Below are 17,210 nucleotides of genomic sequence, written 5' to 3' on the forward strand. Positions count from 1 at the left end.
ATATATATATATATATATATATATATATATAGATGATCTAACATAATCAATGGTCATTTAGTATGGAACTACTCGTCTCAATTCTCCTTTCCTCCTAGAAGAGCTGCAATAGATATTACTTCATTAGTGTAGCCACCCTCATAAACTAAACACTTAAATTTTCAGAGGACAGTATATATTAAACAAGTATAGTGATATTCTCTTTCATTTTCTTAATCTTTTGCTACATAGGATACACAAACTACATTCGACGAAGGTGACTGGGGATTGCCTTGTAATATATAGAGCGAATTTGACGTTTAATTTGATGAATGCATTTGATTTCTCTTGCCTACCTTTCTAAGAAAAGTGTTATTTTCGCATTAAGTTAGACATGATGACCTTTGTATTGCAATTCTTGGCCCCTCTTCAGCTGTGTAAATTAAAGAGTGTTACTAATCTCTAAATAAATAAAACAATAATCTTTCTGAAAACAGAAACAGAAAGTTAGTAGAAATAAATTTTGAAAACAGTATTTGAACTTCAAAATAAATTTTGAAAACCGTATAGGAACTAATCGAGCCCACTGAATACACAGTGTGTCCTCAAGAAAATTATTCCACTCAAGTACCCGAGGTTCTGGAATGTATCCTTCTAGGATAGAACGATTTAACTCACCGGAGTGTTGGTACCAAAAACGCCGGTGAACAGCGAATCACTCGAAGGCTGTAAAACACACTGGAATTTTTGTGCAGAAGAAGAAGAAGATTATCAGAAAATTTCGTAAGTAAATATTCTGGGATTTGAAGAAACATTTATAGCCAATTTGGTACTGTTTCTGAAAAGGTTTGCAACCTTTCAGAACAACCATAGCTGTTGGAACAGGTTTGATACTGTTTCAGAACAGCCACAGCTATTGGAAATATTGCGGGAAAATTAAAACGGATTTAAAATAATCCGGGAAAGAAAACGGGCTGAACCTGACCGGATCGCGGGTCATGGGTTATTCCTGATTGAATTTTCGCTAATTGATTTAATTAATTAATTAAATATTTGAAAAGAATTTTGTCCAAAAAAATTAATCAATCAATCGTTGACCAAAGCCGAAGCCGAGTGAGCGACGATGACGGCACGAGGCTTGCCTTCTTCTTAACTCTTTAAGAGCTAAAAGATGAGCTTCTCTATATATACACAAAGATTTTATTTCCTTCTACCAATGAGGGACAAAGTGCATTAGTAAAATGAACTCATTCAAAATTTCACTTCCCTTCATTCTTTCTTCACCGTCTTCCATTCACACATCTTTTGTTATTAATAAATAATAACAAAGCCCGACAAAGAGTCTTTTGTATAGTTGCTAAAATAGGCCACAAATGCAGAATTGTAAGTAGCACTCTTTCTAGGATTGATGTCGATTTTATCATAAATATATTACTTCAATTATCATCTGTCGGTGCAAAATTCGAGTTGGATCAGTACTATCGTCAGTCCAACGATTCTTCATCTCATTCTACTATATATAAGTCATTGAAGGTTATTTATATTTTGAAGTGGTTTTAGTATAATTAAAATGTTGGATATTATTTCACATCAATAACATTTATAATAACTATGTACTTTATGTAAAAGTTGGAATATGAGATAAGTAAAAAAGAATAGCTTACCGGCAAGGAATACAAAAGTTCACAGTAAAGAAAGGAACACGTTCATCCTTTGAACGATCAGAATAAGATACAATATTTAAACCTAAATCTTGAATGCAATTAATTTCTCAATTCCTCTAGTCTAGTGGGAGCCTACCAATTTTTAAACCTAAATCTCCCCACTTATTATTCTGCTACGGTTGAGATGGACTTAGGATTCGATAGTCGTGGGACACCATTATATTCAGTATAAATCTATTACTGTTTATAAAGATTGGTACGAGAACCTATGCTAATATCCGACTATTTCTTAAAGACATTTGTAAATATACATAGAATTTTTGCCGAAATTTCCGGGTGTCGCTAACCCCTGTTTCGATCGTTGTTGAAATTTGATTGCTTTTAGTTATCACAGTAACTTTTTTAGTATAATAAGTTACTTAGTTTTAGGATAAATTTACGTTTTTGAAGTTAAATTTCTGTTAGATTTTTAGGTTAAATTTGTTGAGATATTTTGGATTTTTTAAATTCTTCTTATGTAGATTTTTCTGTAGATTATGCTCTCAAGTTGGATATGTAAAACCTTCTATGTTTAATAAAAAAATAGAGATTTGCTGCCTCATCTTTTAAAAAAACAACAATCGTCATAACCAAAACTTTAAGGGGTCATTTGGTATGAGGTATAAGAAGGTATAAGGATGGTATAAAAAAATTAATACCACCTTAATACTCTGCTTGGTTAGCAAACCAGGTATAAGTTATCCCGGTGTTAATTTTAACACAGGGATAACTTATACCTTATAGAAGGTGGGGTAATTAGCACCGGTATAACTTATACCTTCTTCTTAGAAGTTGTGCAATTGTCATTCTTAATACAACATACCAAACAATGAATAAATAACAATCCCAGCATAACTAATCCTAGCATAACTTATATCGGTATAAATCATATTCCAACCAAACGACCCCTTAAGAAACAATTTTCTAGTAAAACAATTTGGAGAAGTTAACATTTCCTTCTTCTTCTTTTTTTCAAAGGTTGAAGAGGGGAGGGACCAGGAATGGAGCTGCAGATGTTTTGATTTGGTTCTTGGTGTGAATGTGGTAGTTGACATTGATTGAAAAGATTAGCCATGACTTAATTTACTGTGTTTTTAGATAGGCCTATAAAATTAAATAGGGATGGTGTTAGATTCTTCCAGCAGAATAGGTTACCCTCTCCAACTACATTACAAATGGTTAGTTGCTATCACTTACTCCTCCCAACTGCTTTTTTATTTCTGCATTAAATTTTCATAACACCCTATTTATTTAATATTTGCGCATTGCAGCACACCTTTTCCAATTTTTCTGCATACTATATACTTCCTCCGGTCCGCTTTAAGTGATTTTATGATATTTTTTTATGGTCCACGATATTTGATTTTTGTAGATATCAAGAAAGAATTAACTTCTTTTTTTCAAAGTTGCACTTTGAGTAAAGAGCTTAGGAATATCTTTTATATTTTCAATGAACAAAGTAAGGTTAATATAGTCAATTTTATTGTTAATTAATACTAAAAGATAAATTCTTTAATTTGTGTCAAAACAACCAAAAAATCAATTAAAGTGGACCGGAGGGAGTAATCATATGGCAAACAAGTCCGTGCCAAATAAATTTGTATTATACAAAAAGAATTTGTATTCATAAATATCTTTACTCTTTAGTAATTTAAAAGCAATAGAAAATGATTTTAAAACTAAGTTTCGGTTATTTTCACCTATTTAGTTATCTCATGCATATGTTGGCTTGTTTGATATCAAAATAGTTTCTAGTCCTCTCTTAATGGACTGCATTCTGAAGGATAAAACTAATATCAGCACAATAAAGGGTTTGGAAATATTTGTTATTTTACATAAGAGATATTTACTACTCCACTTTTAACTAGAGTAGATGGAAGTTTGTTTTGTTAGTTAAAAAAATAGGTCCATGTAATTATCAGGATTAGCTTGTGTGCATAATTTTATACACTTTACAAATTTAATTAGAATACCAAGTTTTTGGTTACTCTTATATTATATAATATTGTCAAATTTTCATTTAGGACCTGTTTGGACATAGATTCCCAAATATTTTTTGAAAAAACTGATTTGGGTGAAGTTTGATTGAAACTGAAAATATATTTGGGGCAAGTTTTGACATGTTAAAAAGTCCTTTTTTCCAAGCTAAAAAGTCCCAAATGATCATGATTTGGCCCAAAAAGAGATGTTAAGCTATATTTGGGATTTGAAGTTTTGGTTTTCAAAATCTCCAAAATAAACTAGATTAATTTTATAAACAAACAAATTTGAAAAAAAAAATCCAAAACTTATGGTCAAACGCTTGCTTAGACATGGATGACCCTTAAACTTATCATTTTTGTTTGACCTTGATTTATTAGTAAGGGCATTTTGGAAATATGAGCAAAAGACAAGGGCAAATGATTATATTCCCATCTATATATTAGGACCTCTCTTTTCATCCCATCTCATTCCATACAATCTCTTTTATAAAAAAAAAATTGTAAGCCAAAACCCAAAGTTTGCAAAAATGTCTCTAGTGACAGATGAGATCAGAGCCAGTGCCTCAGAATTCTACACTGGAAATGATATCTGCCAAGAAAAATCCAAATTCTTGCTAACAGAAGTAGGTTTACCAAATGGCCTACTTCCCATGCAAGACATGTTAGAATGTGGCTATGTGAAGGATACAGGCTTTGTTTGGCTCAAATCCAAGAAAAAAACTGAGCACAAGTTTGAGAAAATTGGAAGGCATGTTCAATATGGAACTGAAGTGACAGCCATTGTTGAACAAAACAAGATCAAGAAACTTACTGGGGTTAAAGCTAAAGAGCTCCTTATGTGGTTAACACTTACTGAAATCTGTGTGGATGATCCACCAACTGGAAAAATCCATTTCAAGGCTACATCTGGACTTTCTAGGACTTTTCCTGTGTCAGCTTTTGAGGTTGATGTGCCCAAGAAAGAACAAGTAAAAGAAGAAGTCAAAGAAGATGTGAATGAAGTTGTGAACAAGGAGAACAAAGAAGTGAGTGTTGCTGCTGCTGCTGCTGCTGCAGTGGAAGTGAAAGAGGTGTAAGAAAAAATATTGTTTGCTTGCATCCATAATTAATCTAATTATCTTTGCTTATTGAAAAAGAAAGAAAAGTTTCATTTTATGATGAGGGAAAGTTTTATTTTGCTCAAAAGTTGTTGTACTACTTAAGTTGAGGATGATGATTATCCATCTTGATGTATTCAAGTGGTTAATTATATCCTCTACTCGTTCAATTTAGTGACAATAAACTTAAATCTTGAGTTAATTTTCTTGTGCCTTGAACGTATATTCTTGAGAAGATCATGACATCTCATTCGAGAATATGTGGATCTATGCTTATTATTTCACTAATCTAAGAATTTCGTTGAATACTATGTCTTTACCTGTCTTACTAGGATGAGCCATAAGCTTTTTCTTGCTTGAACCCCAACTTGTGACAGATATAACACGGATTTTTTATAAAAATAATCAGTCATATTCATTGGTTATTTTTCTAATCAAATGCATGAATCATACATTAATTACATATAATTATATACATACACATAAATTTCGTACATATTATACTTTCACCATCAATTTTAATTAAGCGATTAGTTGAACGACTATTTGAATTAATTCTTCCATAACACCCAATGACATTATATTTTAAACCACATGTTATATGCAATCTTTTTCTAACTTATCGGCTTGCTGGAAAAATTAATAAATGGGGCATAATATGAGATGAGGCAATAATTATAAATGAAAAACAAAACAAAAATCACAATGAAAATGAAAAGATTTCTCAGAATTTTCCTTCATTTTAAAATTTGTATTGGGCAATCAGATTCAGCTGGTATCCAATTATTCAACCCTTCTAATTAAATGATTATAGAAAATTCTGTTTCTACTTAGATAGAAAGACTTGATATAGAAGTTAATAGTTACTTAAGCTAGCATAGGTTTCTACAAATGTCATCTAATCTTACTTGTCTTGGTCTTTCCTGCCTTTCAACTTCATATAATGGCCATGAAAAGTCTTAATTCTCAAGTTAGATAGGCATTCTTAGAGAGTCGACTGTGTCAAGATAGCTGAAAAAGTTGAGTTGGGCAAGAAATTTAAAAGAGTAGAAGATATAGTTGCAATCGTATTAAAGAAGAAGAAAGATGGATACGTGTAACCAGAATGGAATAAAGTTGCTTAGATGTCCTAAATTTATTACTTACCTAACAATTGTACGTAACTCAAAAAGACATGCGCGAATCAGTCTTCTTGTTGAAATATACCAAAAACCTACCTTTATTGATATATACTTTATCAATGCGCTACGTTTTAGTTGTCCAAAATTTGATCAGCTTCCTGAAGTAGAATTATCGTACAAATAATCATAAAAAGAATCCGAAGATCATGAAATTTCTTGGAAAAAGGAAAAGGGAGGATAAAAGTAGCTCGTACAGAAAGTAAGATATAATTACGATGCAAGTCTTGGCTATTGTCTTATTCAGAAAAATGCTAATTATGGAAAGAAAAGAAGTAATGCTAATTGAGTGATAGTTTTGACATATTTCTTGGGTTTGGCCAAGCTTTTTTTTTTGAACAAAAAGTGCTTTTTTTTTGCCAAAAAGTAAGGTGTTTGGCCAAACTTTTAGAAGGAAAAAAAGTGCTTTTGAAAAAGAAACAGAAGCAGTTTTGGACTCTCCAAAAACACTTTTCTGAGAAGCACTTTTGAGAAAAATACACTTAGAAGCAGTTTTCAAAAGCCTTGGCCAAACAGGCTAAAAGTTCAATTAACTTATAGGCTAAGATCTCGCAATCAAGAGGCCGATATGGGCGTATAACGTATATATTGGTAAACTATATCAGTTGATGTGCGTTATTTGTAATTTATATAATTGTTCTTAGTTGACATCAACGAAGAAAGAACTACAAACATAGGAACATACGGAGAAATTTTTTCCCTGCCTTTTCAATTCAATGAAATTGCAGTACATCATTTTCCCTTCTCAAATGCAGCATTACTCATAACAAGGCTCATTCCTTTGGAACCTTCAATTATGCAATAGCAATTATGCCAATCTCTCACCTTTCATGTCTTTTCTCTTTTGTTTTCCTTTTTGAGTGGGCTGTGTGGGAGGGGAGCATCAATATGAAGTGATTACTTTAGCACTCACTTTACCAGGGGTATAGAAGTTTGCACAACTAAAATTATCCATAGACTTGGCTTACATTACACAACAACACACACAAGTGAAGTTAACATAACAAATCTTGGGACAGACATAGAGAGACCTGCAGGTTTTACCTTGAAGGAGTACATAGTTCATTTCATATGCTTGCTGTGACAATTTTTTTAAATCCAAGCAGGAACACATCCTATATAGAATACGTACAAGCTACTATTTTCATGGGAGGCCTTGAGTAATTGGGGGGAGGCTCCCAACAAGTTACAATCCTAAGCAAAATCACACTATCAGTCAAACCTACAGACAAAGATAAAGAGAGATTAGATATGGCTCAACTATAAAACATACTGCACTTAATAAAGTGCTTTGAATCACCCTCAATGGGAATAGATTACATATGAAACACTAAATTAGCAACAAAGTAGCACAACATTGCATAAATGCATGCTGTAAAGAACAGGCTCGGATATGATGTGGGGAGATTGGGGAACAAATGATTGCATATAGTTTACATACATTTTTTATGGCTTTAAGGAGGGAATCATGGGTCCTATGCATGAACTGACTAACAAGATTACCTACAAGGGCAATTTTCAGGATAGATTATGCTGGAGGGATGGATCATCAAAATGATATTCCGAAGAAATACAACTCAAAGGGAATGTTTTTGGGTTGTAAACAAGTTAAACGAAATTGGTGTAAACTGCTTAAAGACTACCCATGCATATTGGGATGAACACCTCAAGACAAAATTTGGTCAGCCTCTCCACGGTTTGAAGATAAACTAGAAATTTCACACTAAGGAAACCATTGGAATCAACAAGCCAAAAACCAATTTTTAGGCCACAACAATAAGCTCTGAGAATATACTATTGATACCAAATTGAGGATTTTCCTACTCAGACAGGGAAGAAAAGTATGTATCTAACGTACATTTCTATCACACCACAACAATACTGCTTCAGTACAAGATAAATTATGAAAAGACGATTGTGAGTAAAGCAATATACCATTTAGAAGCTACACTACAAATCCACATTGCAAATCTCCCAACACTGCAATTTCTCGAAGATCACTTCGACGCCTGGAAAAATCAAGAAGTTTGTCAATATTGGTCAGTTGAATGTAAGATACAACACAACTAAGTCGTATGTTAATAGCTTTAAAATAATGATGTTAGCCAAGGAGTTTATACATGCATCGAAGTATTAGTCTAGTTCACAATTCACATACAAGCACCAAATATCTCTTAGAAAATGTTAGTCCGGTATTGTGCCATACCTAATCTCAACAAACTGTCATGATATAGAAGCGTATTACAAAACTCTAAGGGCTAGTGGCTATCAGCTAGTGCAAGAAGAATAACCAAATGTGTATGAACAAGTACCATACAGGACAAGAGGATTGCAGTCCATGGCAGCTAGCTTTGGATCCAACAGGGTTCTCTTTATCCTTCACATATAGTGTGGTGATCAGGAACTTGGCGTGAAAGGATCTAGGATTTTGTACTAAGATAATGTACTCTGTCTCATAACCAAAATGTATGAATTACAATGACAGTTAATAAGGTCTGGCGGAGTTCATATTGGGTTTCATTCTAATTGGTCACAGAGGAGAGAACCAAAAGTTTCTCAACCTAAATGCTGAAACCTTATCAGTTCTAATTTCCAGTTTATTATTTTATATATATATATATATATATATATATATATATATATATATATATATATATATATATATATATATATCCTTTCAAAAACAGCAATATGTCACATAACAATACAAGAATCACTATAGATGATCTTTTCCCAGGACAGAAATGCATGGTCTTCCATGCCAAAAAGTTTAATCTAATTCATGATTTTTTTTTTTAATTCAGTCATTCAGAAAACTGTACCTGGGAAGGTGTGACCCACTTTCCGTTAATCCAGTCCAGATGCAGCCTTAAATCAGCATGATCAAACTCCAACTCCTCATTGTTCCCCTTAAAGTGAACCCTGTATCTCTGCCCTTTAAGAACTTTAGAAACCACACCTACCCACCAGCCATCATTGTACAGAGCATCCACTTCTTCAAGGACTTTGAAGCTTTTAAAAGGTCCAATATCAGGTGGACGTGGTCGTACATACAAACGATCAGCTTCTTCTTGCAAAAATGCGGTATCATCGTCATTTCTTAAGTTCTGATACTCTATCAGGTAGTTACCATTATCTAATAGCTTAACAACAGTTGCAGCAAACCAAGCACCCTCAAAACCTTCTTCATCACTGCTGACTTCGACTAATGACCCTTCGCTGAAATTTTCTGCTGCGTCGTTGCTAGGTATAATATCAGTAGAAGCAAGTGTCTGCATTTCATGCAATGCCAAAGTCAAAATAAGTGGGGAGAGAAACATTCCTCTAACTCCCGTTTTGTTTTTGGCCGTGTGTGTTTAGTGCATCTATGCTGAAGCTAGGTTGGTCACAAGAGATTATTGAAGCTTTTGGGTTAGAATAATAATTTTATCAATGATAATACCATTTATATCCCCCTATATACTTGCAAAGTCATCTCGTACTACTACAACTTGCTTTCAATAATGTTCCACATGTGATGAACGATGGAATTAATCACAACTAAACAGAATAAAACTTTAAGCTCAATTGGGAAGGTTTTCTTTTTCATGAGTTATCTCCGCTCTATCTAGCGGGAGGAAAGCACCTATGTTACACCGATTCTGGTGCAAGTATGTATTCATACAGGTACAACATACAAGTATTCGCAACGGATTCATTTAACTTAACAAGGTTTAGGTATAATTTGAAGGATTAAACGAATTATCCATACCATAAGTTACTACTGAAGAGCTACATCAAGATGAATGAGGAGTTCCAACGTAGCATACAATATATAGGAAAAGGTTTCCACATTAGGAGATGAAGGTCAAAATCCTTTTTAGAAACAAAAAGAAGAAGAAGGAGAAAGCGGGTGGTAAGCCTATCATAAGCAATATCAAACTACTGTCTGCATAACCTAATCCCCTTTCAAGTTTGCAGCATGTTGTCTGCTTAGCTGGGCTTGTCGGCAACTGTTAGGATGCGAACTTGAGAAAGGTGAGAAACATGCTTCTTTTTTTGAAGAAGTGACAAACAGATTTCTTTGAGCTTCCAAGTTACCCTTGATCAGCTGAAAATAACAACAGTACAACACCGTATCCAAGAAGCGTAAACTGATTCACTCGAAATGCCGTTCATTGCCCCTATGTCTACAAAATTCCAATTCACTGTGGTTGACATTTTTATCTGAATATTTGCGCATAAAGCACCAACTAGCGTATTTAATCTACCTTTTCTCAAATTCTTGACTGTCAATATAGGCCCCCCCCCCCACCCCCCCCGGGTTGTCAACTAAGTAAAAGGACACATCTTTCCTGGTGCCCTGAGAATCCAAACCAAAAAGCATGGAAAATCCAACTCCTCCTCCACCAAAATATTATGATAACATGACTATATGAAATAATCCCTCTCTTCCCACCCCCACCTCCGTGGACCTGACTAGCATGAACGTAATATGCTCGTAAAGTATTTCAATCAAGCCTTGGAATTCAACTTCTCACTTTTGAAGTTCCTCTTGACCTGTATGTCCCAGTAGACTCCTCCCTCTTGTAGTCTACGGATCGTTCTATTGTCATCTCCTACTCAATTGAGATATTATAGATGTTTGGAATGTGACCAACCTTTCTTCTTCATACCACCTGTGACTCCAAAAGCTTATGATACTTCCGTCCTCTACCTTGAAGTTATGTTGCCGATGAAATCTTCCCATCAGTATAATATTCCTCCAAATTCGCATCCAAAAGAAAGTATGATATGTTCAATCCTCAAACTCCCTTCAACAGTTCCATACTTTCTCCTATCAGCTCATTCGATAAAGCATGTTCCTCTTTCTCGAGTCTCCATAACCAGTTTCCTAATAGGTGAAAACTTGAAAATATTTTCAAGACTCCCCTACTAGATGTATTATTCTTCTAATTGACTAAGTAAAAATTCATATCCCCATTTGTTGAATCCCACAAAAAATTTCTTTGGAGCCTTTTCAGGTTACCTATGATACTGGCGGGAGTGTGAACCAATGACACAAAGCATGTATAAATGCTTTGACAAAGTGCTCCTAATTAATAATTCCTTCTCCTTTTCTGAAATGTACCTTTTTTACCATCTTGTTGTAAATATAGCTCGTCTCAGTGCCAACCAAGTAAAAAAGGAACACCTTTCTTGGTGTCCCCAGAATCCAAAACCGATAAGCGCTGAAGATCTAACTGTTCCACTAAAAGCTTATGATAATATGACTTCATTGAATAATCCCTCTTTTCCCACCTCCCACCTCCATCAGCTCTAACTAGCATGAACAGCATCTGCTTGTAAAGCTTTTCAATTAAGCCTTGGAATTAAAGGTGTCAAACGGGGCGGGTTGGCCCGGTTCCGGACCGGCCCGATAGTAAGGGGGCCGGGCAGGGATGGGTTGGGACGAAACCGGCCTGTGTCAGGTAGAATTTTGGTACTGGTTAACCGGACCGGTACGACCCGTTAAGGTCAAGTCATATGGGAACCGGTTAACCGGACCGGTTCAACGACTAGTTCAACATTTTATGTTATTTTATTTTTGTAAAGTTGATCGTTGGCAATGGTCGGCTGCCATTTTAACCGTTGTCCAACGGCTAATTTGCAAGAATAGCCCTTTTTTGGATATTTCTTTTCAAAAATAACACTTTTATTATTTACTAATCTAGCCCTTTGAAAAACTATAAATAGACCCCTCCTCTTCTTCATTTCTTCGCTCATCTCTCAATTCTCAAATCCAAATTCTCAATTCAAGTTAAATCATGCCCGGTGCTTCTAGAGTGCGCTCATATGTTTGGGAACACTTGAGGTGGTAGAAGAAAATGAAGAAGTTCGCAAAGTAAAGTGCAAGAACTGTAGTCGAGTCTTAAATGTTCGTCGAAAGTTGGAGGACACGGGTTGCTTAAGGAGGCATATGAAAAGTTGTTTTGAGCGTCCTCAAAAAATTCGCATTTAAGTTGATTTGAGACAATTTGTGTTTTTTAAAAATTATTAGACTTATTTAGGCTTAATGTTTTAGTTTGTTAGATTAATTTGAAGTATTATTATGCAATGAAAATTTGAAATGAAAGTCTTTGAAGTTTGATCGATACATATCAAGTTATCAACACTCAAGTATAAGACTTATACCATAAGTTATATTTTTTACATGTTCATTGTATTATCTTAAATTCGTAACGAATTTTTCAAATATAAGGCTTTTAAAGCCTTTGAAATTTACTCAAATATTCTTTTTATACGTTAGTTTTTAGTGTTTTACATTTTTACTTTATCTTAATATAAATTACGATTGTTATACAAAATACAAAAAAAAAAACGGCACGTTCCGGTTAAATTTAGCACCGTGGAAGCCCGGAACCATTAAAAAATAACCGGAAACCGGCCCGGTACCAAAACTGGCCGGTTCCCTTTTCCTCTACCCCCGACCGGCCCGGCCTCTTGACACCTTAACTTCGAATTCAATTACTTCCTAATCTTGAAGTTCTTCTTGACCCTTATGCCCAAATAGAGTCCCCCCTCATGTAGTCTAGATATCGTTGTACTATCATTTCCTTCTTATTTGAGGTACTGTAGATATTCGGGAATGTGAGTTTCAGCCTCTTTTCTTCATACCGGTTGTGACTCCAAAAACTTATGCTACTTCTATCTCCTACCCTGAAGCTTATGTTTTCGATGAAATCTTCCCATCCTCTCATAATACTACTCCAAATTCGCACCCAAATAGAAGTATGATATTTTAAATCCTCCAACCCCCTTCAACAATTCCATACTTTCTCCTATCACCTCATTTGATAGAGCGTGTTCCTTGTTACCGAGTCTCCGTGACCATCCTAATAAGTGAAAACTCGAAAATATTTTCAAGATTCCCACATTGCTTCAGCGATGTAGCATTCTCCCAATTGACTAAGTGGAACTTCCTATCCTAAGTTGTTGATTCCACGAAAAGTTCCTTTAGAGCCTTTTCAGTTTACGTGTGACACTGGCTGGTGCGTGAAGCAATGACATAAAGTACTTTAAATGCTTGACATAGTGCTCTTAATTAATAGTTTCTTCCCCTTTCGAAAGGTACCTCTTTTTCCATGCTACTAGCCTCTTCTCAAGTCTCGGACTCCATGCTAATCAATCCTTATTAGAAGCGCCAAGGTGAAACCAAGATAAGTAGTTGGAAGAGCTTCATCCTCATCAGACGTGATTATTCATGTCTTTTCCAATTCCATATAATTGCATATCATCTTAATATCGCATTTATACAATATTCATCTTGTTGAAATTAGGCTTTCGAGGCCCATAATTCACCCCTCCCCTATATAATATTATTGTCTCACAACTGTTTTATAAAACTTACCTACTAGATCCCACATTGATTAACAAAATAGAATATTATCTCTTTACATAGTCTTGAGCAATCCTTACATTATGAGCTAACTTTCGAGATTAGTTAGGCCCATGATCAATTTTCTTAATATGTTATCAGAGCCAAACTCATCCATGTGTTTCCCAATATGTTAAGCCCCCATATATGTTATACTAGTCTAGATGTCCAATCCTGTGTGTGCAGGGTATTAAGTCTTATTTCTAGTTATGCTAAAACTCTTACTCTCAATAGTGTTTAATATACTTCATACCTTTCAGTTGATCTCCTTGAAGCTTTGTGGGATTAACACAATATCATCAGCAAATTGCATGCATAGTTGAACCTCATTCTTTGTACTGTTGGCTAACTCATCCATAACAAAGGCATACAAATATAGGTTCAAGGCATCCCTAGTGTAAACATTAACCCAATGTTTACAGGAAATGCCTTTGTATCTCCTTTTATTCTCACATCTCAAACTTGTCACAACTCTCCTTTTGCAGGAAGGTCCTGACAAATTACAGAATCTGCAACACCAAAAATTGCCCCAAACACTAGAAATAAACCAAAAATAGCAGAATTGCACCTCAAAAAACTGCACCAAACAACAAAAATAGACCAAAAGTAGCAGAAACTGTAAGAAGTGCACCTCCGAATTCCATGAGACTACTTTTTTACCCACACCAGTTCATAGTTTGGGGTCCCACGAACATTTCTTTCTTCTGGTAATTGAGTGCAAATTCACATATTCGGTAATCCAATAAGCTATTCATAAAAACACAACAATCCGGAAAGAGTTTCTTGTAATCTAATTTTCGCAGCTTCATTCAAGGTAAATGGAGAGCTAAAACACATTAGCAACCCTATGCTATGTGATAAAATCCTAAAGGTAGGAGTATGCTCTTCCTAATGGGATTTACAAGCCCAAAAGAAAAGTAAAAAGCCAGATAATGTTTCACATTAACTCCATAACCTCCGCCGAAGTTGTATCAACAATTCGACAGAAATGAGAATGCCGAGATGAAAAAGGAACATACCTCTTCAACTTCATCTTCATCTTCCTCTCCTTGCTCAAGTGGTGGGGTCCACTTGCCATTGGCCCACTCACGGTGGGTCCGTAGCTGGGATTCATCAAACTCCAGCTGGTCCCTTGTTCCCCTGAAGAACACAGAGTACTTCCTCCCACCACTACCACCCAACACCTCCATTACCACACCCTCCCACCATCCATCATTGTGATAAGCATCCACCTCTTCACTGACGTTGAATCTCCTCCGCCGTTCACGCGGTGGCCGCGGCCGCAGCTGAACTAAGCTCAGCGTCTCCTTCAACCGTCGTGTACCCTTCTTATCAGCCATCAGCGTTTTGTACTCCACCAACACCCGCAGCTTCTTGTCATCCTCGTCGTCATTCCTCCTCTGTTTCTTCGAAATGGGTCGTATGACTGTTCCCTCATACCACGCGCCTCGGAAGCCTTCCTCGTCACTGCTAACCTCAACTTCTGCGCCATTTGTGAAGTAAGTGTTCAGTAATTCGCTTTCAGTTTGGTTATTTTCCATTGCTACAGCTGCAGCTGCAAGGAGATAGAAAGGAAGATATTTTGAGTTTTGAATTTGGAGTGAACAGCGTACGGAGATTTTTTGGCGGTAGTACAGGTTAGGAGATTTCAAAAATAGTTATTGGTCTTTATGAGATTTGGCGGAGGGAAGGTGAGTTATTGACAAAGAGGGGGCTCTACTTGTTGGAAATTGCAAGAGTTCAATGTTTGGGTTTTAGGGATTGGGGTTTTTTAGGATTAGGTGGGAAGAGGAAGGGGGAGAGGCTTTTGAGTTTTGGCAAGATTTGTTTGGGGGTGTCATGTGTGTGTGAGGTGTTGGTTGGGGGGGTTTGGGGGAGGTAGGGAGTGGCACAATATTCAATAAATTTTATTTTGATTAGTTTGATGTTGTTAGGGTTTGCTTTGATTTTTTCTTCCCAAATTTGGATTTACTTTAGTTGAAGAAATGATAAAATATTTACCATAATTGATTTACTTTTACTTAAAAGAAGATATAAATTTCTTTCATATTTGATATTTTCTTCATAGAAATTGGTTGTGGACTTCTATAAATTAAGAATATCTTCTTCACATAACAATATCATAATATTCACAAGATAATCCTTAAGATATATTTGTTTAGGGGAGATTATTCTATAGTTATTATATTTCTTTTATTGATTTTCTCATATGTAGGTAAATTGATCAAACCTCCTTATAATATTCTCTTATAATATGTTTTTTCTATTGTTGTATGATTTATCGTCTTCAAGATTTGCTTTATCGGCCTTTACATGTCGGCTTGTTATTTTCAATCCCAATAAGTGGTATCAAAGTCAATGATTTAGAGCGAGGTGAAGACAGGTTCAAGACGGATTCAAATCAAGCTGCAATCAATTTGACGATAATGGAAAGCATATTCCCAAAATAAAATCTTCAGAATATTACATGTGAAAATAAATTTTCAACCATATATTCAACATACACACCGTTGCATCTTTAAAAATAAAAAGTATTTTTAACTCATGCTCACATATAATGATAGGTTTTAATTTTTAACTCACGCTTACTTTTACGGATGAGCTCCAATTTTTAACCATTGCTTACTTATAACGCATGAGCTCCAATTTTCAACTCATACTTAATTTTAATGCATGGGTTCTACTTTTAATCTTGTTCACTTTTAACATGGGGCTCTAGTAAATTTAAACATGTGCTTACTTTTAATGGGGGCATTTGTATCTATACCCGCTTTTTGGGTCACGTTTTAACTTATACCCGCTTTGCAAAAAAAATTGCAAGTATACCCACTTTTCACGTAACTTCAGGCATACGGGCCTGAAGTATCAAAGGCAATCACGCAAACTTCAGGATTCGAGCATGAAGTAGCAAAAATTGCTGAACCAAGTGTTAGCTGAAGTTTTTGTTTGTAATTGCTAAACTTAAGCATTCTAGTAGCTAAAGTTTTATTTTCTATTTGCTGAACTTCAGCATGTTTTAGCTGAAGTTTTTCGCGTAACTTCAGGCATACGGGCCTGAAGTAGCAAAGGCAATCACGCACACTTCAGCATTCTAGTAGACGGGCCTGAAGTAGCAAAAATTGATGAACCAAGTGTTGGCTGAAGTTTTTGTTTGTAATTGCTGAACTTAAGCATTCTACTAGCTAAAGTTTTGTTCTCTGTTTGTTGAACTTCAGCATGTTTTAGCTGAAGTTTTGTTCTATATTTGCTGAACTTCAGCATGTTTTAGCTGAAGCTTTGTTATGTTTGTGATGAACTTCAGGGCTGAAGTTTGTTTGTATTTGCTGAACTTCAGCATTCTAGGAGTTGAAGTTTTTGTTTATATTTGTTGAACTTCAGCATTCTCAGAGCTGAAGTTCTAAAACAACAATGACAAGTTGTCATTAAGATCTAGTTGCTATAATGGAATTATCAGGAAATTCAGCATTAAGAAGAACCATCTTTAATTCTTTTTTGGAGGAATGAAATTTCAGATGTACTTAACGCAAAATTCATACCTTAGTGCTAAAGCACTGTGTATTTCATATTCAATCAATAATACTTACACATAGTCTCATGTGTCTGAGAGAGAAGAAGAAGAAGAAGAAGAAGAAGAAGAAGAAGAAGAAGAAGAAGAAGAAGAAAATAAAGGAGGAAGAAAGGAGCGCACGGCTAGCAGGAAGAAGGAGGCACCTGAAGTTGTAAAAATTAGGATATAGGTTAAATAATTCTAAAAATATGGCTATAGGTTAAATGAGGGCGACCGAATAGGGCGTCCCGTGCAATTTTTACCTTTTAATGCACAGGGCTTTAATTTTCAACCCATGCCTATTCTTAACCATGGCAATCAACAACGA

The 17,210-nt window shown here is 35.3% G+C and overlaps 2 protein-coding genes across 2 annotated transcripts; one reads left to right on the plus strand and one right to left on the minus strand.

Annotated features, from left to right (window-relative positions):
- The first annotated feature begins 4,136 nt into the window (after positions 1–4,136).
- LOC109210159 lies at positions 4,137–5,067 on the plus strand. Its single transcript, XM_019373536.1, has one exon. It carries the CDS (start codon positions 4,192–4,194, stop codon positions 4,738–4,740), a length of 549 nt encoding a protein of 182 aa, XP_019229081.1. The 5' UTR covers positions 4,137–4,191; the 3' UTR covers positions 4,741–5,067.
- Positions 5,068–6,828: 1,761 nt separating this feature from the next.
- LOC109210158 (DUF724 domain-containing protein 3) lies at positions 6,829–15,181 on the minus strand. The gene is made up of 4 exons (XM_019373535.1): positions 14,355–15,181; positions 8,762–9,211; positions 7,875–7,948; positions 6,829–7,161 (listed from the first exon to the last, which is right to left on the minus strand). The coding sequence occupies exons 1-3, from the start codon at positions 14,874–14,876 to the stop codon at positions 7,937–7,939; spliced, it is 984 nt and encodes a 327-aa protein (XP_019229080.1). The 5' UTR covers positions 14,877–15,181; the 3' UTR covers positions 6,829–7,161; positions 7,875–7,936.
- Between the last annotated feature and the right edge of the window lie 2,029 nt (positions 15,182–17,210).

This window comes from Nicotiana attenuata, unplaced genomic scaffold (genome assembly GCF_001879085.1).
Source record: "Nicotiana attenuata strain UT unplaced genomic scaffold, NIATTr2, whole genome shotgun sequence".
Taxonomy (NCBI): Eukaryota; Viridiplantae; Streptophyta; class Magnoliopsida; order Solanales; family Solanaceae; genus Nicotiana; species Nicotiana attenuata.